The sequence below is a fragment of the Dendrobates tinctorius genome, unplaced genomic scaffold (genome assembly GCF_039654945.1).
Source record: "Dendrobates tinctorius isolate UK_male_01 unplaced genomic scaffold, ASM3965494v1 ptg000290l, whole genome shotgun sequence".
Taxonomy (NCBI): domain Eukaryota; kingdom Metazoa; phylum Chordata; class Amphibia; order Anura; family Dendrobatidae; genus Dendrobates; species Dendrobates tinctorius.
The window spans coordinates 5495077-5521418 of NW_027361957.1; the positions used below are offsets into that span (position 1 = coordinate 5495077).

At 42.6% G+C, this 26342-nt stretch overlaps 1 protein-coding gene across 8 annotated transcripts in view; it reads right to left on the reverse strand.

The window, feature by feature from the left end:
• The window catches only part of OSBPL8 (oxysterol binding protein like 8), a 423538-nt gene that overhangs the window by 72459 nt on the left and 324737 nt on the right, over positions 1 to 26342 (reverse strand). The window contains exons 1-2 of one of the 8 annotated variants that reach the window (XM_073560017.1): positions 16536 to 16876; positions 5110 to 5257 (exon numbers count right to left, since the gene is read on the reverse strand). The exons of 5 other annotated variants lie outside the window; for them this stretch is intronic. In XM_073560017.1, the coding sequence (XP_073416118.1) occupies positions 5110 to 5248 (139 nt within the window). In that variant the 5' untranslated portion in view covers positions 5249 to 5257; positions 16536 to 16876. Of the gene's footprint in view, positions 1 to 5109; positions 5258 to 16409; positions 16877 to 26342 lie in introns of those variants that run through there. 2 more of the 8 variants (XM_073560015.1, XM_073560019.1) reach the window with 2 other exon arrangements.

Consider the following 26342-nt stretch of genomic DNA (forward strand, 5'->3'; position numbering starts at 1 on the left):
ATATGTTTTGGGGTCTTTAGAAAGAAGTGGCTGATATCCCCCCCCCCCCCCAAATAATGCAGTTATAACAGCTGATAACCACAACGTGTCCTTTACTTAAACACCATATTCCTCACACAGATAAAGAAATGAGAAGTCTAAGGGTCCCGTTTCACATAGCGACGCACCAGCGATCCCGACACGATATGACCTGGTAAGGGTCGCTGGTGCGTCGCTACATGGTCGCTAGTAAGCTGCCCAACAGGCAGATCTACTCAACGATGCAGCAACAATACGGCGAGCGGTATAACGACCTCGGCGATCGTTGGGACCTTGTCACACAGCAGCTATTCTGACAACTCACGCCTGCGTCCCTGAGTTCTGCGTCGCCAAGGAGATCGCTCGTCGGCGTCAAACACAGCGATGCATGCTGGCCAGCGGGACACCAGCAATCAAAAAATGACCCAGGACATTCGAGCACAATCAGCGATATCCAGCGGGGGGGCCGGTCACCGCTCCGTGTCACATGTAGCGAGATCTCTGGTGAGGTTGCTGCTGCGTCTCAAAATAGGTGACTTTTCAGCGATCTCGCTAACGATCTCGTTATGTGAGACGGGGCCTTAATTGATAATAGTACACTCAGGCAACAAGACAATCAAGACCACTTAATCTTTTATAAAGATCAGCTGACTAGCTAATTGTTAAATGGAATCTGTCGCCAGGTTTTTTCTACTCATTTCAGAGCCAGATAATATCAGAGCTGAGACTCTAATTCCAGCAATATCTCACTCACTGGGCTGCTTGCTGCAGTTTTGATAACATCCCTATTTTCTCTACTGCAGATTTATTAGTTATCTGTTTGTGGAGATCTGTATAACCCCTCACACCACTGAAAGGCAGCTTTCTGGGTACACTGTGCATAGGCAGAAAGCTGCCAATCAGTTGTGATGATGGGTCTATACAGTGCTCATGAATATGGAGCACTACATAGCAGCATATTTACTAGTCCTCTACTGATAATCTCCTGCTGATAATATAATAATTTTATAAAAACTACACTAAGCAGACCAATAAGTGATACAACACTGGAATCAGGGTCTTTGTCTCTACATCATGCGTCTCTCTGATTAGGTGGAATAAACATGCTAACAGATTTCCAATAAAAAAGTTCTTATATTATAGACTCATCTGCTCCACTGATAACTTCATGATAACAAAGATGCATCAAGGTCCACTCAGACACATAATATCAATTACATGGTACATAGCCTCAGTACTTTCAGTAGGGATTTCTAGTAACAAACGCTGATCACTATCAACTCAACAGAAAAATGTCTGATCGCTAGAACAGGGTTCCAAAGTCTCTGTTCCACACGACTCCACATTAGGCGAGTATGTACTCTGCCATGTCATTCAATATCTATGAATGGGGGACTTTGGTCCCCTATTCGAGGGATTACTTTGGGAAATCACAGTGGTCAGACCCACAGCAATCAAACATCTATCACACTGCCGTAGGCTATGTTCAAATGTTGCATTTTTGCAGAAATTTTTAATGCAAATTTTAAGCTGCATTTTACAGTACAAGCAAAAGCGGTGACATTTCAGAAATCTCCTGCACACATTAAACTTTATCAGCATGCACAAGAGGCAACAAAAATGCAGCAAATACGCAAAACCTGCTTTTTTAAGCAGTTGGTTTTACTGCCAAGAGAGTAGGCTTTGCCTGCAGAGAAAACGCAGCAAAAATGCAACGTGAACATATCCTAAGGGTGCATTCTCAGGATATGCTCACATACCATTTTATCTTATGGTCAGTGGTTGCATCAGGACCTACATCAGAAGCCCTGGAAAACAGGATTCAACCATTTCTGCTCATATTGCCATTAACTGTAATGATGCAAATGGAGTCACTGTGCACTCATCATTTTGTGACGTAAAAGCCTGTGTGAAGCGGGCTCCAAGGAGTCAGCAGGTTGAATTCCCGATTTCCAGGGGGTTTCAGACACAAGTCCTGATGGAGCCATTGACCGTAGGCTAAAGCTGCATGTGATCATAGCCTTGGTGGGAGAATACCTCTACCAAGTTGTTTCACAGGGAGAACATTATACAGCAGATAAAATACAACATTACGGCTTTTACAATGCAGACAATTAGAGCAAGGCTTTTAATGTCTAGTTCAGCCTAATCCACATATTTCCTTATGGTATATTATTGGGCTTATTTTTTTCAGGAATAACAGAAGATAGACCAGACGTCCTCCTCTCTCTGCTGTATGTCACGATTAGAACTTGTGACAATCTATGTGTTCACAAGATGAACAACGTTCACATTTTCAATGTTGAACTATAAATACAATAAATCCGAAATGTGATTTACATAGACGAAACATATACAAAATGTATTTCATAGTTAGATCCACCTACAGTGGGTACAGAAAGTATTCAGACCCCTTTACATTTTTCACTCTTTGTTTCATTGCAGCCATTTGGTAAATTCAAAAAAGTTCATTTTTTTCTCATTAATGTACACTTTGCACCCCATCTTGACTGAAAAAAAACAAATATAGAAATTATTCCAAATTTATTAAAAAAGAAAAACTGAAATATCACATGGTCATAAGTATTCAGACCCTTTGCTCAGTATTGAGTAGAAGCACCCTCTTGAGCTAGTACAGCCTTGTGTCTTCATGGAAATTATACAACAAGTTTTTCTCACATGGATTTGGGGATCCTCTGCCATTCTGCCTTGGAGATCCTCTCCAGTTTCGTCAGGTTGGATAGTGACCGTTGGTGGACAGCCATTTTCAGATCTCTCCAGAGATGCTCAATTGGGTTTAGGCCAGTGATGTGGCTGGGCCAGTCAAGAATGGTCACAGAGTTGTTCTGAAGCCACTCCTTTGTTGTTTTAGCTCTGTGCTTAGGGTCATTGTCTTGTTGGAAGGTGAACCTTTGGCCAAGTCTGAGGTCCAGAACACTCTGGAAGAGGTTTTCATACAGGATATCTCTGTACTTGGCCGCATACATGTTTCCTTCAATTGCAACAAGTCATCCTGTCCCTGTAGCTGAAAAACACCCCCATAGCATGATGCTGCCACCACCATGTTTCACTGTTGGGATTGTATTGGGCAGGTGATGAGCTGTGCCTGGTTTTCTCCACACATACCGCTTAGAATTATCACAAAAAGTTCTATCTTCATCTCATCAGACCAGAGAATCTTATTTCTCATAGTGTGGGAGTCCTTCATGTGTTTTTTGTTTAGCAAACTCTATGCGGGCTTTCATATGTCTTGCATTGAGGTGAGGCTTCCGTCAGGCCACTCTGCCATAAAGGCCCGACTGGTGGAGGGCTGCAGTGATATTTGACTTTGTGGAACTTTCTCCCATCTCCCTACTGCATCTGTGGAGCTCAGCCACAGTGATCTTGGGGTTCTTCTTTACCTCTCTCAGCAAGGCTCTTCTACCATGACTGCTCAGTTTGGCTGGACGACCAGGTCTAGGAAGACTTCTGGTGGTTCCACACTTCTTCCATTTAAGGATTATGGAGGCCACTGTGCTCTTAGGAACCTTGAGTACTGCAGAAATTATTTTGTAACCTTGGCCAGATCCGTGCCTTGCCACAATTCTGTCTTTGAGCTCCTTGGCCAGTTCCTTTGACCTCATGATTCTCTTTGGTCTGACATGCACTGTGAACTCTTACATAAACAGGTGTGTGCCTTTACAAATCAAGTCCTATCAGTTTAATTAAAGACAGCTGGACTCCAATGAAGGAGCTGAACCATCTCAAGGAGGATCACAAGGAAACGGACAGCATGAGGCTTAAATATGAGTGTCTGAGCAAAGGGTCTGAATACTTATGACCATGTGATAGTTCAGTTTTTCTCTTTTTAATACATTTGCAAAAATTTCTACATTTCTGGGGTTTTTTTCAGTCAAGATGGAGTGTAGAGTGTACATTAATGAGAAAAAAAATGAACGTTTTTGAATTTACCAAATGGCTGCAATGAAACAAAGTGAAAAATGTAAAGGGGTCTGAATACTTTCCGTACCCACTGTAAATACCTGCAAACTGTTCAGAATTACTGAAGTTGTGTCAAATAGCAACAGAGGAGTTATCACTTACAAAATATTACATTATATACAGACATTCACTTACTGGACCCACAACGCTCCCTCCCATCGCGGCCTATGTCCCCCCACCTGTCACCAACATCACAAGACCACTGCAGCCACTCAACACCCACTGATGGGTGGTAGCCTTGAAGTTCTATCAGAGCTGGAAAAAAAAACAGTTAACTGTGTAGATGAACAGTGGCCTCTGAATAGCTATAGGAGGAGGATATAGCCTGCTGCAAGAGGAAACAAGGTGGCTGGCAAGGAACATAGGCAATGGTTCACAGTTGTTTTGGTTTGGAAGGTTAGCATGTCCTTTTTGTTTTACTACCCTCACTGGCCCATTTTTAATGCAAAAATATCTAGTGGACAAATATTTTTATATTTTATTTATCAGGCTGGTTGAATTTTGGCAAAACAAAATGTTTTCAGAAAGCGCAAGTATTTGAGTCAACTTACGGTACATTAAATACAAGGTGGAAGTAACCAAGTATCAAGACCTTCAACTATCCAAAAAAAAAAGAATCGGCATCCACAGATTATCATTTTTGGTCACGAAAACAAGAACATCATGTATAACCCCATAGTGGGTGTCTCTCTCACTTGATCGACTGTCTAGGTCTACACATGGTGTCTATGTTGCAGTGGCTGAAAAAGGATAATCCATAGATACTGGTAGGTTTTTCATTTGTTGGTACACTATATTTTGCTAAAGACTACATAAAATGTAGAACACAAACACAGCCATTAAAAGGTCCATATAAAAGTGAAGACCTAAGCACAAGGAAGCTTTCTTCTCCTCTGCCCAGAATCTGCTTCACAAGCCCAATAATCTTGATCTGCACCAAAATCAAAGGGATAAATAAACAGATAAAAAGTAAAGGCAAAAGAGGTTATATCACTAAAATCGAATCAGTCCTATTATACAGACATGCACGTTTTCTACCTGATAACACATTTTTGCCTTTATTTTGGTGAAACTGTCAAATACATGTCAAATGACAGATAATAAACAAACCTGGAAGTGCTGGAGACAGTTCATTGTACCCTCCAAATGATGCATTTCGCACTAGTTTTCGTCCATCTGGCCTGGGGAGATAGGCGCCAGGCGAAACCCCAGCACATGACCTGCGCCTTAGAAGCGCTTCTTCTTTCATGGCTCAAGACTGTGGTCAAGAAAACTGGTTTCAATCTGAAGGCTGCTTAGAACAAGAATGACGAAGCTATTGCCTTGATCTAATCACACAATATGATTGACCACAACAACAAAGCACACAATCCAGAGTATCTAAAACCACCACTCTAGATTCATACCAGAAACACACAATCACCTGAGGATGGTCCCCCAGACTATCATACTAGGGTTCAAATTCATATTATGTACAAATTCTTAAAATTTATGTAGAGATTTCCATTTATCTAGAGGAATATAAGAATTTTGAAAATATTGCATATTGTGCAAATCTATGAAACTACTGTGACAGCATAGATATATAGTTTTCATTCTATTTAGAGTTAGACTATTTAAATCCCTAATGTTAATCTATGATCAACTCCTGATGAAGCAAAAGTGCAATACGTTTGTGTTAAGATATTATTTGTTGGGATACTCTGACCTTTCCCCATTACCAGATCACTTGTTATTTATTTATACTTTTATTTTTATTGCTTTATATTTGTTGATTATGATATTGGTTTTGAACACTGAATTAGAATATATAAGTACATTATTGCTATTGTCATGTCTCTATTTGCACTACATTGTGTTCCTATTTAAAAGGGAACCTATCACCAGGTTTGTCCCATATGAGATAAGACCACTGCCTTTCACCCCTCGTATACAGCATTCTCTAACGCTGTATATATGCCCACAACTCAACCTGCAAGACAAAAAAAAACACATTCTACTATATACTATATTCACCTGTGGGGCTGTCCGATTCGATGGGTGTCGCCGTCTTGGTCCGTTGCCTCCCTTCTTCTTTCGATGGTGTCCACCTTCTTGCTTCGTGTGGATGACAAATCCGATGTCATCCACAAAGGGTCCCCGGCATCGTGCTCCTGTGCAGGCGAACTTCTCTGCCCTGACTAGGACAGAGTAAAGTACTGCAGTGTGCATGTGCCGGGAAAGGTTAAAGACCCAGGCGCCTGGTACTGCAGTACTTTACTCTGCCCTAGTCAGGGCTGAGAAGTTCGCCTGCACAGGAGCACGATGCCAGGGAGACTGTGCGGATGACATAGGGACGAGTCATCCACACTAATCACAGAAGGAGAACGGCATCGAAAGAAGGGAGGTGATGGACCAGGATAATAAAAAAAAAATAATGTGGTATATCATATTGCCATAATCTTTTATAAATTATTTACCATATATCTGTCTCACAAGTTAGTATGCATTTTTGGTAATTTTATTGCATTTGCTATTGGTTGTACTTTTGATATACCAAGCTATATATTGCTTGTCTTTGGAAATGTTGTATTTATATATGCCAATATATGGTTACTTTTTTACATTTTATAAATCTTTTTATATGATACAGATTATATATGTTCTTTTGGGGAGGTCTTGAATTAGCTACCTAATCTGATTTTTCCTTATTGTTGTCCTTACGAGTAATAAGGCTCTTTTTTGCTGCTATTTTATGTATAAGTCTTAAAAGGAATGTCACCATTTTTTGGACTATGAGCTGCTGCCATCGACAACAGGGGCTTATCTACAGCATTCCGATGTAACCTGAAACATAAGAAAAAAGAGTTAGATTATACTCACCGGGGGGCGGTTCGGTCTTGGTCCGATGGGTGTTGCGGTCCGATGCCTCCCATCTTGCAGCGATGCTGTCCTCTTCTTCCCTTCCAGTTGTGGCTCTGGCGCAGGCGCACTGCTCTGCCCTGTTGAGGGCAGAGCAGAATACTGCAGTGTGCAGGCGCTTGAGCACTGCAGGACTCTGCTCTGCCCTCAACAGGGCAGAGCAGTGAGCCTGCGCCAAAACCACGACAGGAAGGGAAGAAGCAGCGCATGGCATCGTATGAAGATGGGAGGTACCGGATCGGACGGCGACACTCATCGGACCCCAGGGTGAGTATAATCTAACTCTTTTTTCTTATCTTTCAGGTTACATCGGAGGCTTTTCTACAGCATTACAGAATGCTGTAGATAAGCCCTTGAAGTCGATTCCGGTAGCTAATAGGCCAAAAAAAGGGGTGACAGATTCCCTTTAAAAAAAAAAGAAAAAAAAAAGATATATTTTTATTGCTACTTAGCAGGTAATTTGGGCCCTTTTTTGGTTATCTGCATTCTGTGCAGTCTGAAAAAAATCAGCTTAGTTTGAGGTCTGTGCAAGTTCGATTTCTATGCAGCTCCCCAATGTAGCAATCTTTACAAGCACCAATAAAAAGAATCAATGCACTTATTCAGAGGTTAATTTAGAATAGATAATTACTATGTGAAAATATGGTTTCCAGGCGTCAAAACTGACTTGACGTATTTTAATATGGAAAAAAAAATGTTTGGAGTTGTCTGCACAGCTATTCACAAAGTGAACACGGTACTGATCAATGACTATTATCCATTCTAGTGGGTTTGTTACTAACTGGCAGAGATCCCGATCTGTCTTTGTGGAGTATTGTCCCCTGCCATGTACCTGCATAATAACTCAACTGAATCATTTATCATGTATTTAAGTATTGTAACTTGCGTCTTCAAACAAAGAAGCATGAATAGCTTGGCAGGAGCATTGCTATGCCACGTCATGGAACAAACAATGAGTCCCGTCACGGATGACATTTGAATATGCTTTTAATCTGCAAACAATATTTATTTCCTACAAAAAAAATCCTGAGAAAAAAATAATCTTGTTCAATCACTGTAGCCAGCCCTGCTATCACCCTAAAACCCAGCTTACTAATGTGTGCCTAGTTAGGAAAGGTGTATGTGGCTCTCCTCGTCTCAACATTGCAAAATTAAATGTTATTATAAGTCTGAAAATTGTCAGCTAGCTGCAGACTCCGTTATACAGCGTAATTCCCATGAGCAATGATTAAAGGAGTCTAGGATGTGGAATTATGAGTTAAATAAGTCAACTTTTGACTAAATGACCTTGCAATGGCATTATGTTATTTTCATACCAGAAAAATAAAAGCATGATTGCCCTGTTAAGAAATCTATTTCAAAATGGATCAGTCACGGCACCTCAACTAAACGGAAAAAGGAAATTACTGAACTACATCAACTCCCCTTATATATCCTTTGGCATTGTGAGGGTACAGCACAATAATAGTAGTGTTTATTGATGATGTGAATGAAGATAGAAGCATTGGATTTTTGCTGCATTGTAGCATTAATACCTTGGCAGGTTGGCAGCATTTTATGTTAGAAGAGGAAGTCAGAGCTTTCTACAATATTAAGGTGAAGCAAAAAAGACAGTGTGATGCAACCGGAAATATATAGATCACCTGATAGTACTAAAAATGGCGAGATAAAACTTTTAAAAATGCCTGACTCATAAAGCATTTTTCACCACCACATACATTTAGGCCCAGAAATATTTGGACGGTGACAAGTTTTGGCATTTTAGCCGTTTTACCAAAACAAATTCAAGATACAATTATATAATCACTATGTGCTTACAGTGCAGACTCACTGTATTAATTTGAGGGTATGTACACCCTAATTGCAGTAAGGGTTTAAGTATCACAACTCTAAGGGTGTGTGCACACGCTGCGGATCCGCAGCAGTTTCTGCTGCGGTGTACAGTACCATAATATCCTATGGATATCAAAAACCACAGTGCAGAGGGTGGAGATTTTTCCGCGCGGATTTGCGGAGGTTTCTAAACCGCAGAAAGAATTGACATGTCAATTCTTTCTGCGGATTCCACTGCGGTTTACCATCTCCTCCATTGTAGAGATGATAAACCGCAGGGCAAAACCGCAGGCTAATCCGCAGGTCTTTTGACCTGCAGATTTTCCTGCGGATTTTACAAAATCTGCGCAGCCAAATCCGCAGAGCATTCCGCAGCATGTGCACCTACCCTAATATGTAACTGCGTCTTTTTCAAGAAGCCTAATGGACAATTATCTCAAAAGCTCTTTTCCCTTGTTAATCAACCATCAATTAAGCAGGTAAAGGTTCTGAAACCAATTTCAGGTGTGGCATTTTCATTTGGAAGCTCTTGCTGAGAACCCACAACATGCGGTGAAAAGAGCTCTCAATGGAAGTCATACAGACCACTCTTAGGACGAAAAAAAAGAAGAAATCTATCAGACGAAAAGCAGATGGTTTGGTTAGGACAGAAGCGTACAACAGAGCAATACCACAAGAGAAATGAGAGAGAGTGACGGTAGTGTTCATCTGAGGGAGTTGTTTATGGACACAATACCATAAAAGCCTTAGAATCCACAGCTGCAGCCCCGTGCCTGGAGGAAAATTCTTCCAGATAACAATTCAGTTCAGTGGAGAGATCATGGAACCTGAGAGCTGCGCTTGTGGAAATGAAGAATCCTTGATGTAATAAAATTAAGGTTTTTATCAACCAACGCACTTCGGAGCGGGACGGGTGCCTTCTTCAAGGTTAAAAAAAAAAAAAAATTTGTATTTCAGTATCTAAGTCTACCACAAAGAGAGGGGACTTCATGAGAGCAAATAAAAGGGTTTACCACAAGGTGCAAACCATTAATCAGCCTTAAAAATAGAAAGGCCAGATTAGACTTTGTCCCAAAAAAAAAAAAAATCTAAAGAAGCAAGCCCAGTCGGAAAAGCATTCTTTGGACAGATGAAACTAAGATCAATCTGTACTATAATGATGGGAAAAAGAAAGTACAGAGAAGGTTAGAACGATTTACAATCCAAAGCACACCACATCCTCTATAAAAGTGGAAGCACTGTGATGGCATGGACATGCATGGCTTCTAATGGAACTGGGTCACTAGTGTTTATTGATGATGTGAATGAAGATAGAAGCATTGGATGAATTCTGAACTGTACTGGGCTATACTATATGCTCAGATTCAACCAAATGCAGTAAGGTTGATTGGACGGTACATCACAGTAGAGATGGACAGTGACCCAAAACAATGTGAAAGCAACTCTGGAATTTAAGGCAAAGAAATGGAATATTCTCCAATGGCTGAGTCAATCACCAGATCTCAAACTGACTGAGCATGTATTTCTCATGCTACTTAACCCCTTAACGCCGATATGACTTTTAACGGCGGTAGTTAAGTGTACTTGAACCACAGCGCCGTTAATTCACGGCGCTGTGGAGAAAGTAACTAGCATCCTCCAGAGTCGGATTTTCTCCCCAGAGAACATGATTCGGGTCGGTTTTTACTGACCCCGCTTTTGCGATCGCCGTTATTAACCGTATAACGGCGACCGCAAAAAAAAAAGCCGAGATTTTGCATTTAATTTCCCTTTCCTCTGATGTGATCGCACATCAGAGGAGAGAGAAATAGAGTCCCCGATCCCCCCCCCTCGGTACCTCCCGGTGGTCCTCGGACCCTCCTGCCTCCTCCAGTGGGCGCAGCCATCTTGGTCCGGGAAGAAAATGGCGGGCGCATTCACAGTGCGCCCGCCGAATCTGCCGGCCGGCATATACCATTCATTCATTCAATGTGCATTTTGATCACTGTGATAAACCCTATCACAGTGATCAAAATAAAAAAAATAGTAAATACCCCCCCCCTCTTTATCAACCCCTCAGTTAGGAAAATATCATGAAAAAGAAAATATATTTATTTTCATTTTTCCATTAGGGTTAGAATTAGGGTTAGAACTAGGGTTCGAACTAGGGTTAGGGTTGGGATTAGGGTTAGAATTAGGGTTGGAATTAAGGTTAGCATTAGGATTAAGGTTAGGGGTGTGTTGGGGTTAGGGTTGGAGCTAGAATTGAGGGGTTTCCACTATTTACCAACTTTGGGGATCTAATTTCTCCTGTTACCCTTGGGAAAATAAAAAAAAATTGGGGGCTAAAAAAAATCACTTGCGGAAAAATAAAGATTTTTTATTTTCATGGCTCTGCGTTTATAAACTTATGTGAAGCACTTGGGGGTTCAAAGTGCTCACCACACATGTAGATAAGCTCCTTCGGGGGTCTAGTTTCCAAAATAGGGTGGGTGTTTCCACTGTTTGGGCACATCGGGGCTCTCCAAACACAACATGGCGTCCGATCTCAATTCCAGCCAATTCTGCGTTGAAAATGTCCAGCGGCGCTCCTTCCCTTGCGAACTCTGCCGTGCGCCCAAAAAGTGGTTAACCCCCACATTTGGGGTATCGGCGTCTTTAGGAGAAATTGCACAACAAATTGTGTGTTTCATTTTCTCTTTTAACACTTGTGAAAATAAAAAAAATTGGTTCTGAATTATATTTTTTGCAAAAAAAAAGTTAAATGTTAATTTTTTCCTTCAACATTGCTTCAGTTGGTGTCACTTTTGGGTATTTTCTGTCATGTACACCTCTCAAAATTTCTTTAAATATGATGCGGTCCCTAAAAAAATGGTTTTGTAAATTTTGTTGTAAAAATGAGAAATCGCTGGTCAACTTTAACCTTTAAACAGTTGTGGCCAAAAGTATTGACACCCCTGCAATTCTGTCAGATAATACTCAGTTTCTTCCTGAAAATTATTGCAAACACAAATTCTTTGTTATTATTATCTTCATTTAATTTGACTTAAATGAAAAAACACAAAAAGAATTGTCCTAAAGCCAAATTGGATATAATTCCACACCAAACATAAAAAAGAGGGTGGACAAAAGTATTGGCACTGTTCGAAAAATCATGTGATGCTTCTCTAATTTGTGTAATTAACAGCACCTGTAATTTACCTGTGGCACCTAACAGGTGTTGGCAATAACTAAATCACACTTGCAGCCAGTTGACATGGATTAAAGTTGACTCAACCTCTGTCCTGTGTCCTTGTGTGTACCACATTGAGCATGGAGAAAAGAAAGAAGATCAAAGAACTGTCTGAGGACTTGAGAAACCAAATTGTGAGGAAGCATGAGCAATCTCAAGGCTACAAGTCCATCTCCAAAGACCTGAACGTTCCTGTGTCTACCGTGCGCAGTGTCATCAAGAAGTTTAAAGCCCATGGCACTGTGGCTAACCTCCCTACATGTGGACGGAAAAGAAAAATTGACAAGAGATTTCAACGCACGATTGTGCGGATGTTGGATAAAAAACCTTGACTAACATCCAAACAAGTTCAAGCTGCCCTGCAGTCCGAGGGTACAGCAGTGTCAACCCATACTATACGTCGGTGTCTGAATGAAAAGGGACTGTATGGTAGGAGACCCAGGAAGACCCTACTTCTTACCCCGAGACATAAAAAAGCCAGGCTGGAGTTTGCCAAACCTTACCTGAAAAAAGCCTAAAACGTTTTGGAAGAATGTTCTCTGGTCAGATGAGACAAAAGTAGAGCTTTTTGGGCAAAGGCATCAACATAGAGTTTACAGGAGAAAAAAAGAGGCATTCAAAAAAAAGAACACGGTCCCTACAGTCAAACATGCCGGAGGTTCCCTGATGTTTTGGGCTTGCTTTGCTGCCTCTGGCACTGGACTGCTTGACCGTGTGCATGGCATTATGAAGTCTGAAGACTACCAGCAAATTTTGCAGCATAATGTAGGGCCCAGTGTGAGAAAGCTGGGTCTCCCTCAGGGGTCATGGGTCTTCCAGCAGGACAATGACCCAAAACACACTTCAAAAAGCACTAGAAAATGGTTTGACAGAAAGCACTGGAGACTTCTAAGGTGGCCAGCAATGAGTGCAGACCTGAATCCCATAGAACACCTGTGGAGAGATCTAAAAATGGCAGTTTGGAGAAGGCACCCTTCAAATATCAGGGACCTGGAGCAGTTTGCCAAAAAAGAATGGTCTAAAATTCCAGCAGAGCATTGTAAGAAACTCACTGATGGTTACCGGAAGCGGTTGGTCGCAGTTATTTTGGCTAAAGGTTGTGCAACCAAGTATTAGGCTGAGGGTGCCAATACTTTTGTCTGGCCCATTTTTGGAGTTTTGTGTGAAATGATCAATGTTTTGCTTTTTGCGTCATTCTCTTTTGTGTTTTTTCATTTAAGACAAATTAAATGAAGATAATAATACCAAAGAATTTGTGATTGCAATCATTTTCAGGAAGAAACTGAGTATTATCTGACAGAATTGCAGGGGTGTCAATACTTTTGGCCACAACTGTAACTTCCTAACAAAAAAAAATTGTGCTTATGTAAAGCAGACATGTGGGAAATGTTATTAAGAAATTTGTGTGACATAGCTCTCTGATTTAAGGGCATAAAATTTCAAGTCTGAAAATTGCAAAATTTTTGCCATATTCCCGTTTTTTTTCATAACTAAACAAGTCATATCGAAGAAATTTTACCAATAAGATGAAGTAAAATATGTCCCGTAAAACAATCTCAGAATCAGTGGGAGCCGTTAAAGCGTTTCAGAGTTATAACCTCATAAAGTGACAGTGGTCAGAATTGTAAAAATTGGCCTGGTCATTAAGCTGCAAAATGGATCTGTTACTAAGGGGTTAAGACAAAACTCAAGGCAGAAAGACCAATAAACAAGCAAAAATTGAAGTCAGCTGCAGTAAAGGCCTGTAAAGTTTCACAAAGGAGGAATCCAGTGCTTGGTGACGTCAATTGTTTCCAGACTTCAGGCATCAGTCATCTTTACAAAGTATTAAAAATGTAGATTTTATCTATAATAAAGTTAATTTATTCAAATACTTTTGAGCCCCTGAAATGAGGAGGCTTTGTAGAGAAATGGTTGCAATTCCTAAACATTTCATAGGATTTTTTTGTTCATCCCCTTTAATTAAACCTGAAAGTCTCCACTTCAATTGCATCTCAGTAGTTTCATTTTAAGTCTAAGAGAGTGGCAAGCAGAGCCCAAATCATGGAGATCCGGCCACTATCCAAATATTTCTGGACCTGACTGTACATATTTGGCCAGGCTTTCATGCACATATTCCCTCCTACAGAAAGATGCACAATTCTTCACAAGCCCACTCTAAATCAATACTACAACATACCATAAATGAGGCAGGTTGCCCTGGAGAGAAGATGTATTGATTTACTTGCTTTCAAATAGGCTTTGAAGGGAACTAGGCTCTTGTAATGTTATCAGTTGGACTCCAACCAACCTCTGAGTGCACAGCTCAACAAACTGCAAAAAGGAAGAGTTTTAACACGCAGGCCAAATATAAGAAAAAATCCAAAAATTAAAGCTCTCAGATTGGCAACACAGAAAGCTGCCACCTATTCCCATCGTTCTCTAGCAAAGCAGAGAAACCATTAATGCCATCATTAAAGACTTGCACAAGTGAAGAACACGAATCGCTCATCATTAAACAAATCAAGGGGAATTTTCTTCTCTTCACAGGACCAGAACCCTTCATCTGCATCTGTCTGATTTGACTAGGAATCCTTACCTGCAGAAAGGATTTGCATAGTTTGGCTGCCTTGCCTGTCTGATTTGTATTGAGCGAGAATACAAATGTCTCTAAATCAGAGCAACAGACCAGACTGATGCCAGGAATGTTAGGGCTCATTCAGATGTCAGCTTTTCACATGTAAGTTCTAGCTGTGTCTTTCGTTTCTAGAAGTTGAACCCATTATAAGCTGTGGGTCCCGTTTATGTGTCCTTACATTTTTATGGACCAACACAGACACGTCTGATTTGATCTGAGCAAATTCAAATTCATGTGACAAAAAAAAAGCATGCAGATGCCATCCAAGTCTGATTTTCACTGGCTCTTTGAAAAGAAGTGAAAAGAACGAAAAGCTTGAGAATCATCCATCAGTTTTTTTGCTATTTTTTTTTTTTGCACATGAAAAGAAAAAAAAGATGAAACTTGGACGGTGAAAAATGATATACTGACCAATCTCTCATGCAAATCGAATCCAAATACTGATGAAAATCATTTTTTATGCATACAAATACCGGACGTCTGAATGGGGCCTTACAATAAGTCAATAACTATCTAAAACATTACTGGAAGACGTAAATTGCTCAACAGATGGAAAGTTTTACTTAAGGTAATTAGCATTTCTTGAGCAAAGGCACAATTTTCTCAAACCTCAGCATCCATTCTCCATTTAGGAAAGGTTTGATGGGTAATTTCCTGCATATTTCATAAGCAACACATCTCCTAGGTCAAGGTAGATTAGGACAAACCCCTCCAGAAGTCATTTTTTCCCTGTGACTAGCCCACAGATCACTCTCAATCTATCAGATCACTGCTATCTAAGTAGTCTCTGGACCATTTGCCTTTTTCTGATGGTTTTCTATATTGGAATTTTATTTTTGTAATTTTGTATACATACAAATATTATACACTCTAATAAAAATCAATACTGACCAATGATTAACATTCAGTCAGCATGACAAAATGGAACAAACCTGCCTTTCAAGAAATAAGGTCATCAAAGTGGCCCTCAATGTCATCTGGAAATTTGACAAAAGAGAAATCTCAAGTGAAAGCTGCAAAGTCCCTTTGTAGAATTAAAGCGGCAACACCATACAAGTGACAACTAAATGGTCTGAAAGACGTATCAAAAGCCTAGGCATCATCTGATGAATACTGAGAGGTCCACACTGTGGGGGAGAAGCTGAAAACAAGCGGCAGACAGCTGGGCACATTATGTTGGCTACAATGTACAAATTCAACAGCACTGTACATTCTCAAACCCAATACACAGGAGAAATATATAACGTTTTTCAAATTTCTGCAAATTACAGATTATGTGTGCGATCTAAAATTAGCCAAATCACTTCCAAAATGGATATAAAACATCAAGGCAGATGGTAAAAATGGCAAGGGTTAGTAGGATGGGGTTGATAATTGCAGTGGAAAAAAAAAAAAAGATACCCTACTCTCCAGGCAGGATTTAATTACAGAGGCAATGACTAAACCTGGAAACTCTATGCTTACAAATACTACCACGTTGTCATACGGCAGAGAATACTTCAAGGACTACGCAACTAGGAAAAGAAAGTTTCCATGTTTCTTTAAAAGTATTCCTCCAATTTTTTTCTTCAGTTTCTACCAATTACATTATCACACAAACGTCTATGAATTCCGCCATATTACTGGTGTCAAAATAACAGGATATGAATGCGACATCAGACATATTCAAGTAGGGACATTTAAGGAAGAGGGACCAGCAAGTTGTCTAAGCTCTCTTACACTAGTGTTCTCAATCACACAATCCACTCCTTGCAAGCTGGGGAAATCACTGCAGTGGTGACTGACACACACACACACACACATACACACTGTTGCATGAATCAACAAGCAGTTGTGCTGTATACTTGCCTGCAGCTGTCAGCGCTTGGAATCAAGGACAGCAGAAATGCACAAGGAGTAGAGTGCTCATGTTGCGGGATTAGAGCTCTTTTACTCTAGAAGCACACATTCCTATGGAGAATTTCCCCTCCTCACCTACTAATCCTGGAGAGTGGGCTTGCTTCTACTGAGAGGCAATGTCTGGCACGAGCTGAGAGCCCAGGCTCTGTGTGATTATGGTTGAGAGGCTACTCTCCAAGCACCAAGCTCCCTCCTCAGCTCCTCCTATCTTAGATACGTGGACTTCTCTGATCATATTTATTTTCCAATGATCCAGGCAGCACACACTGCCTTGCCAGCATGTAAGCTAAGCAGGGCAAGAAGGTCAGGAGCTGCACTTCTCAGGCACCATTCACTAGCAACGAGTGAGAAAATGTTACTAAAACAACTTCATGTCCCCCTCAAAATATGTGCTGTTCATCTGCTGGCTCCAGGTGCACAACAAAAGCACTATACGCAGATGGCATATATGCCAGTGGTATGCCACTCCTCACGGCAGACCTCCATCATCACTTCATAAACGGGCCCTGTCTATTACCCAGATTCTCCTGTTTCCAGTTAGTCCAGTAACTATTTTTTACATACATAACACAATACCATTATTATACTGTGGAATGGGAACTTCACAATGACTCTCTTGTACAGTCTTCACATCCACAGTACATCACTATAGTACACTACAGTCCATTGTACTACACTACCTCTAGGACATAGTTTAAAGCGGAAATGCCCTTTAATTACTAATGAATTGGCAGTATAATAATCTGACTAAACGTTAGGCAGAATATTATACTACCAATATATTAGTAATTACAGAGCATCATTAAAATATAGAAAAGTAACTATAAATCCTTGTGTTGCCCACTTAAACTAAAGTAAAATATTTTAAAGATTATTCATTTTTGTTTATATACAAACACATTTATACAAATACACACATTTCTATATAATGTATTTATCGGATCAGTCATGTCTGATAAATATCTACATACACATACATGTTAAATATATATACATATATATATATATATATATGCGCAAACACACAGTGTCCGACTGGGGTGCCAAGGGCCCACCAGTAACCAACTCAAGGGGCCACACTTTTCAACTACAGTACATTCAAATGTCACATTATCAATCACAAATGTATATAACAATGAATTGGGTAGATTGATTAATGACTAAGATGCTGCCTTTATCTGTACATAATGATTCAAGTATATTGTGTGCCAAGCACTGCCCATATAAGAGGGTGGTGGTCCACTCTTGCACAGGGGCCCCACGGGAGGATTCCAAGTCAGTATATACACTGCTCAAAAAAAAAAAAAAAGGGGAACACTAAAATACTACATCCTAGATATCACTGAATGAAATATTCCAGTTGCAAATCTTTATTCATTACCGTATTTTTTGGACTATAAGATGCAACGGACCATAAGACGCTCCCCAAATTTTCAGAAGGAAAATAGGGAAAAAAATGTGTCAAATGGGGGTCCATCATATGTGTATATATATATATATACACTCACTGGCCACTTTATTAGGTACACCTGTCCAACTGTGTGTTAAGACTTAATTTCTAATCAGCCAATCACATGGCGGCAACTCAGTGCATTTAGGCATGTAGACATGGTCAAGACAATCTCCTGCAGTTCAAACCGAGCATCAGTATGGGGAAGAAAGGTGATTTGAGTGCCTTTGAACGTGGCATGATTGTTGGTGCCAGAAGGGCTGGTCTGAGAATTTCAGAAACTGCTGATCTACTGGGATTTTCACGCACAACCATCTCTAGGGTTTACAGAGAATGGTCCGAAAAAGAAAAAAAATCCAGTGAGCGGCAGTTCTGTGGCCGGAAATGCCATGTTGATGCCAGAGGTCAGAGGAGAATGGGCAGACTGGTTCGAGCTGATAGAAAGGCAACAGTGACTCAAATTGCCACCCGTTACAACCAAGGTAGGCAGAAGAGCATCTCTGAACGCACAGTGCGTCGAACTTTGAGGCAGATGGGCTACAGCAGCAGAAGACCACACTGGGTACCACTCCTCTCAGCTAAGAACAGGAAACTGAGGCTACAATTTGCACAAGCTCATCGAAATTGGACAGTAGAAGATTGGAAAAACGTTGCCTGGTCTGATGAGTCTCGATTTCTGCTGCGACATTCGGATGGTAGGGTCAGAATTTGGCGTAAACAACATGAAAGCATGGATCCATCCTGCCTTGTATCAACGGTTCAGGCTGGTGGTAGTGGTGTCATGGTGTGGGGAATTTTTTCTGGGCACTCTTTGGGCCCCTTGATACCAATTGAGCATCGTTGCAACGCCACAGCCTACCTGAGTATTGTTGCTGACCATGTCCATCCCTTTATGACCACAATGTACCCAACATCTGATGGCTACTTTCAGCAGGATAATGCGCCATGTCATAAAGCTCGAATCATCTCAGATTGGTTTCTTGAACATGACAATGAGTTTACTGTACTCAAATGGCCTCCTCAGTCACCAGATCTCAATCCAATAGAGCATCTTTGGGATGTGGTGGAACGGGAGATTCGCATCAGGGATGTGCAGCCGACAAATCTGCGCCAACTGTGTGATGCCATCATGTCAATATGGTCCAAAATCTCTGAGGAATGCTTCCAGCACCTTGTTGAATCTCTGCCACGAAGAATTGAGGCAGTTCTGAAGGCAAAAGGGGGTCCAACCCCTTACTAGCATGGTGTACCTAATAAAGTGGCCAGTGAGTGTATATATATATCTCTCAAGAAAAAACTGGAACAGCGCCAAAGCAATACCTTATTTAAGTGAAGTGCACGCTTCCCCATCCAGTGTTCAATTGGCATAGCAGGATAAGTAGCAAAAAAAACAGGGAAACAGCACATGTAGTAAAAAAAAAAAAAAAAAAAAAAAAAAAGAAATGGACTTTAATGCCCAATGGCGTGGCAACGTTTCAGGTGTGAAATCCTTTTTCAAGCCAAAAAGGATTGGCTTGAAAAAGGATTTCACATCCGAAACGTTGCCACGCCATTGGGCATTAAAGTTCACTTTTTTTTTTTTACTTCATGTGCGGTTTCCCTGCATATATCTATGCTCACAACTTGCTCCTTTGTGGCCCTTAAAAGCACTGATGCACTTTTTCAGTGATTTCAGTAACTATATAACCAGGTGTTTTCTACTTCGTAAAAGAAAGAAAAATTTTGTTGCACAAAATTTTTTTTATTTGTTCTGTACTCTATTAATATAAATATAATTAGCCTAAAGTTTTGAGTTACTGTAGCACAAGTGCACTTTATTAACCTTTGTTAATATCATATTATATGAAATTTACACCTGATTGTGATTAAGATATATGTGCTATTAATTCATAGTGTTATTCATAAGATACATCAATTTTTGCCCTGTGTCATCCTTTAGTATACTCTGTTGTGTCTTAACTGTGTAAAATAAATAAAAATTTGATATTTTAGCTATAAAAACGCTTGATATCCCCTTTTTTCAATAATTGTTAGAGGAAATGGATGTTATGCATTTAATTTGAGTTGTGCTATTTTCCAGTTATAGGGAATTTTGTACCTAATATACGACATGCAGCACACTTTCGGTATGCCTCAGTTCACACTGCCCGCATTCTCCACCAAGTGTAAAGCAGCGGTGTCCACACTGTGCTGTTATGAGGCAGTGATCCAGCAAGTTCAAAACAGAAAGGTTTTTAATTTCCAACCAAAACTCACTCAGTGCACAGCACGCTGTATCTTCCGGATCGCAGCCGGGTAAACAAAACTCCGGTCCAGGGCAGTTGCCATGAGCGACGTACTGCCGGGTGTGCAGTGAGGGTTGCCAGTACCTTTGGCTCATCTGGCCCTGTGTTAACTCACACAGGGCGTGCTCTGCAGATCACCTGCTCTGTTTCCTCACCAGAGCAACACTGACCAAATCAACCCTCCCAGCAGGGTTTTTTTTTTCCCTTTTCCAACCTGTGGCCATGGGCCACTTATAAGACCAGGGCTGGAGGAAACGGACCGGACCCCACTACCTTCCTGCAGTCCGTTTCAAAAATAAAAGCCCATACCAGGTTTTCCTAAGCAAACTCCTTGGTCCGAATACCTTGACCAGGTTCAAACTTACTTTTAATCTGCCCTGCGAGTCACAGACACGTTGCTGTGATCACAAGGCACTCCAGCGGATCTAATACATTTCAGAGCACATCCTGGGGGACACATAGCGACCCTCACATATGACACCGGTCACTGCCTCACATACCCCCCCTGTTCAAGCTTGTGGGGTTGAACATTTGTCACGATACAGGGGGCCCGTGACAGGGCATCCGCATTTCCCTGTGCCTTCCTCGCCCTATGTTCCACTGAGAAACTGAAGTTTTGTAGGGACAGGGACCATCTGGTGACTCGGGCATTCCTCTCTTTTGCGTTTCTCATCCAGATGAGGGGGGAATGGTCTGTTACTAAACGAAGCTGACGCCCGAGCAAATAATAGCATAGGGACTCCAAGGCCCATTTAATCACCAAGCACTCCTTCTCCACTACGCTATAATTTTTCTCTGCCGGGGTCAGTTTCCTGCTCAAGTAGGTGACTGGATGCTCATCACTGTTCATCTCTTGCGACAGCACCGCTCCTAGACCTACCTCCGAGGCATCGGTTTGTACAATAAAGGTCTTTTTGAAGTCAGGGCTGATGAGGACCAGCTGTCCACACAACGCCGACTTCAGGGACTCGAATGCTTTTTCTGCCTGAGGATTCCATCGGACCATCACTGTCCTTTTACCATTTAAGAGGTCCGTTAGGGGTGCTGATTCCCCCGCAAAATTTGGCATAAACCGGCGGTAGTAACCAATGATGCCAAGGAATGCCCTCACCTGCTTAGTACTTAAGGGCTTGGGCTAGTTTTGGATGGCCTCAATCTTGTTTACTTGGGGTTTGGTCACCCCGCGACCGATCACGTAACCCAAGTACCGAGCTTCCGTGAGCCCTATGGCACATTTCTTTGGGTTTGCTGTTAACCACGCGACTCGGAGCGAGTCTAACACAGCTTGTACCTGGGACAGGTGGGTCTCCCAGTTGGTAATACAGATGACTGTCATCTAAATAGGCTGATGTACACTTCCAATGAGGTTCTAATACTATGTACATCAGCCTCTGGAATGTGGCCGGAGCTCCATGTAACTCAAAGGGTAACACAACATAGTGAAACAGACCCTCTGGCGTGATAAATGCGGTCATCTCTTTAGGCGATTCTGTCAGGGGAACCTGCCGGTAACCTTTAGTGAGGTCGAGCGTGGTGAAGTACTGGGCCTTTCCCAGTCTTTCAATTAGCTCGTCCACCCGTGGCATTGGGTAGAGGTCAAATTTTGACACCTCATTTAACTTCCTGAAATCATTACAGCAGCGTAACAACACGTCCGACTCTTCAATGACTCCCAATTGAAGCATTTGCTTCACTTCACCCGCTATCGCTTGCCTCCTGGCTTCTGGCACTCGGTAAGGTTTCATCCGCACACTTACCTGGGGCTCAGTGATAATGTCATGTTGTATCACTGAGGTCCGGCCTGGAAGCTCTGAGAATACGTCCGTATTCCTCTGCACGAGGCCTCCTGCCGCTGCTGTTTGGTGAGAGTCATTTATTTTAACCTGTCCTCCAGCTGCGTCACTGGCCAGTGCCAGAGGGCCCTCTGTTGGTACGACTGGAGTCGCCTCCGTGACCAAACATTTCCGGTCCTTCCAGGCCTTTAGCAGGTTTACATGGTACAGCTGCTCAGGTTTCCTTTTTCCGGGTTGGTAAACTTTATAGTTCACTTCCCCCACTTTCCCCCCGTATCTCATAAGGCCCTTGCCACTTGGCCATGAGTTTAATCTCTGGGGTGGGTACTAGTGCCAACACCCGGTCCCCTTTTTTAAAGGTCCTGACCGTGGCCCTTTTATTATATGTACTGCTCGGAGCGGCCTGCGCATCCAACAGATGCTCCTTTACTATGGGCCGCACGACCGCAATCTGATCCTGCATTTTTGCCACATATTCGATGACACTCTTAAGGGGATTGGGCTCCTGTTCCCATGTGTCTCTGGCTACATCCAGCAGTCCCCTCGAGTGCCTGCCATACAGTAGCTCAAATGGGGAGAACCCCGTGGATGCCTGCAGTACCTCGTGGATGGCAAACATGAGATAGGGCAGTAACATTTCCCAATCCCTTCCATCCTTGGCGACCACCTTTTTTAGCATGGCTTTGAGGGTCTTATTAAACCTCTCCACCAACTCATCAGTTTGTGGATGATACAACGATGTATGTAGCTGTTTAATTTGAAGCAACTTGCACAGCTCTTTGGTCACCTTAGACATAAAAGGGGTTCCCTGATCTGTCAAAATCTCCTTGGGTAGCCCACGGCAGCAAAACATGGCAAACCGTTCCATGGCTATTAATTTAGACGAGGTGTGGCGGAGTGGTATCGCCTCTGGATACCGGGTAATGTAGTCTATGACTACCAATGTGTTGGTGACCCCGGGCGGATTTTACTACCGGCCCTACGAGATCAATCACAATCCGCTCAAAAGGTACCTCTATAATGGGCAGAGGCACCAATGGGCTCCGGTAGTTCGTGGTGGGTGAGGTCAGTTGGCACTCCGGACACGTCTAACAATACCTTTGGACCTCAGCGTAGACACCTGGCCAGAAGAACCGCTGCAGTATGGGCTCTTGAGTCTTTTTGGCTCCCAAATGCCCTCCAAGCATGTGAGTGTGAGCCATGTCGAGCACCACACAGCGGTAGGGCTGGGGCACTACCAGCTGTTCTACCACCTCACCCCTGATTTTATCCACCCTGTACAGTAGCTCCTGGTTGATTACCATCCGTGGGAACTCCATCTCCGCACCCGGTTGCTGAGCCACCCCATTTATCTCAATTACTCTTTCTCGTGCCCGTGCCAAAGTGGGATCCTGGAGCTGAGCTGTCCCGAACTTACCAGAGGACAACTCTAGTTCAGGAATCGGTGCGTTCTCCTCAACTTCTCCTGCCAACACCTCTAGGGGAAACCTATCGGGGTTACACTCTGTCCCTATATTGGTAACCCCTACAGCAGGAATCCCTGACTCGGGATCTTCAGGTTCAGCGCCCGGAATACTTTTTACCCTGAGAGGGTTAACCCTGGACTCCCATAGGGACCAGAACAGGGGAAAGTCTCTTCCTAATACAGCCCCATACGGAAGAGTCTTTACCACTCTCACATGTTTTATCTCCCCACACGGGGTGGAGAACGTGACCTCCTCAGTCGGGTACTCATGGAGATCCCCATGTATAAACACTACCCCCACCTTCCGTCCATTAGGTCTATCCCCGGCAACCAGGGACCCATGTATCAGGGTCACCAAACTCCCTGAGTCCAAGAGAGCGTCTGTCTGGTACCCACTGACGAGTATCTCGCACCGCTGAGGTTCGGTACCAGCAGGGTCTGTAGTGGCAATGCAGACTGGCTGGGCATACATAGATACCCGGCGGGTATAACCGCAGTCCATGGGTTTGGCTGTTAGTGGGCAGTTGGCAATCACATGTCCAGGCTCTCGGCACTGCCAACACTTAAGGACTGGGGCCCGAGGGAACCTTGGGGCTACACTAGGGGACACGTGGCGGTTGACACTCTCCTTCCGAGATATCCTCTCAGTACGGGCACGATCCGTATTGGTCTTGGTGGAGGATTGTAGACTTTTCCCAGGCTCCTGAGCTGATGGGGCCTTTGACAGTCGAAGTGGGGAAGTGTCCCATATAAAGTCTTGAGTGGCTGTATACCGCTCAACCAGTCCTACCACCTGGTCCAGAGTGCTCGGGTCCCATTGCCCCACCCAACGCTGTATGGCGGCTGGCAGGGCCCTCACCAGCCGGTCGACCACCACCCTCACTACCATCTGGATCGGGGTTAAAGTCTCAGGCTGTAGCGATGTTTTTACCAGTTGCAGTAAGTCATAAGCCGGGCGAGTCTCAGAAAAGGACCACTGGAACACCCGTTGGGCCCGCACATATGTATTAACCCCCAATCGAGCAAGGATCTCACCTTTCAGCTTCCCTTAGTCCAGGGCATCGTCCCAACTGAGGTCCAGGTAGGCCTTTTGTGCACCTCCCGTCAAGAAGTTGGAAACCACCTCAGCTCACTGAGCCACCGGCAAGTTCTCCCGCTCTGGAGTGCGTTCAAAAATGGTGAGAAAAGCCTCCATGTCTTCCTCAGGTGCCATTTTCATCAGCGCTGAACAGACCATGTACTGGGCTTCCGATCAGTATGTGGTGGCTAGGGATCCTGCTCCTGCAGAGCCACAATCTGCTGCAGAATTAAACTGTTGATCTGTTGCTGCTCATGTAGCTGCTGCTCCTCTTGCAGCTTCTGCTGTCGCACCTGCGAGGCAGCCAACTGTCTCAGTATTTCCTCCATCTTATCAATCGACTTAAGCTGCAGGGTTGCAGGCCTAATATACGACACCTCCTGAAGAAGCTACAGCGTAACGCGCGTAGGGGCGGCAGGCCAGGGCAGCGTTACCACAAAATACATGTCAGTTTTACACATTATGATGGCACTTTTTATGTCATATGTTCATTTTCTCCTTCACCTCTGATGTCTGATGAACTCCCTCTGCTGGTGAAAGGAGGTAGTGAAATTGATCTGGATGGGAAGAACCTGTCATCTGAACAGGTGGAGTGTGATTGGACATCCGGAATTTCTGAGTGGATATAAGGCAGCCGACGCCCTGCAGGGGTGCTGGTGATCCTTTCTGCTCTGAGCTCTGGCATCCAGTTTAGTTCCTGTCTACTAAAAGCTAAGTTTTTGCTCTATTTTTCCAGAGATTTTGTCTGTTTACTTAGTGTTTTGTTCAGCCTGTCCTGGTTGGGACGAGCTGAACTCCATTTTTGTCTCGGATCAGTTGATCTCTTTGCTCTGTCTTCAGAATATACCTGAGTGCTGATATAGTGATTTTGAAGTCTAGTGACTTCAGGGCCTTTTCTATCAGACGTGTTGGACATTATTTTTGGGTAGGGTTTTTTGCGTGATTGCAGCCAGCATCTTTTCTGTCCTTTCCTATCTAGTTAGTTGGGCCCCATCATTTGCTCGGCCTGTCTTTCTGTCTGTGTTTGTGTTTTCATCTGTTTTTCACCGACAATACATGTTGGGGGATGTCTATTGCTTTGGGGTCTGCTCTGGGGCAGTTTAGATTTCCCCTTTCTTTCTTTAGGCTTATTTAGCTCTCCGGCTGTGACGAGGGGTCTAGGGCTCCGTAGGAACCCCCCACGGCTACTGTCAGTTGGGTGAATAGGATCTTGGGTCTGCAATCCGCTAGCTACCAACCTCTCCGGTTTTCTGGACTTAGCTTGTGTTTTTGTTTTTTCCTCCTCCGGTGACTCATTCATAACAGTCATAGCACTTTGCAATTTTTTATTCGATTATATTGCTTAATGCTACATGTTTTGTAGGCACTAATGCACTTTTGTAGTGCTTGGAACAAGCTTACAGCTTATTCCCTTGTGGCACTTAAAGCACTGATATATTTTTTTCATATATTTTCTTCAGCGATTTCATGTTTTGTAGGCACTATTGCACTCTGTCAGTGCCTGGAACAAGCTCACAACTTGCTCCTTTGTGGCCCTTAAAAGCACTGATGCACTTTTTCAGTGATTTCAGTAACTATATAACCAGGTGTTTTCTACTTAGTAAAAGGAAGAAAAATTTTGTTGCACAAAATTTTTTTTATTTGTTCTGTACTTTATTTAATATAAATATAATTAGCCTAAAGTTTTGAGTTACTGTAGCACAAGTGCACTTTATTAGCCTTTGTTAATGTCATATTATATGAAATTTACACCTGATTGTGATAAAGATATACACTCACTGGCCACTTTATTAGGTACACCATGCTAGTAA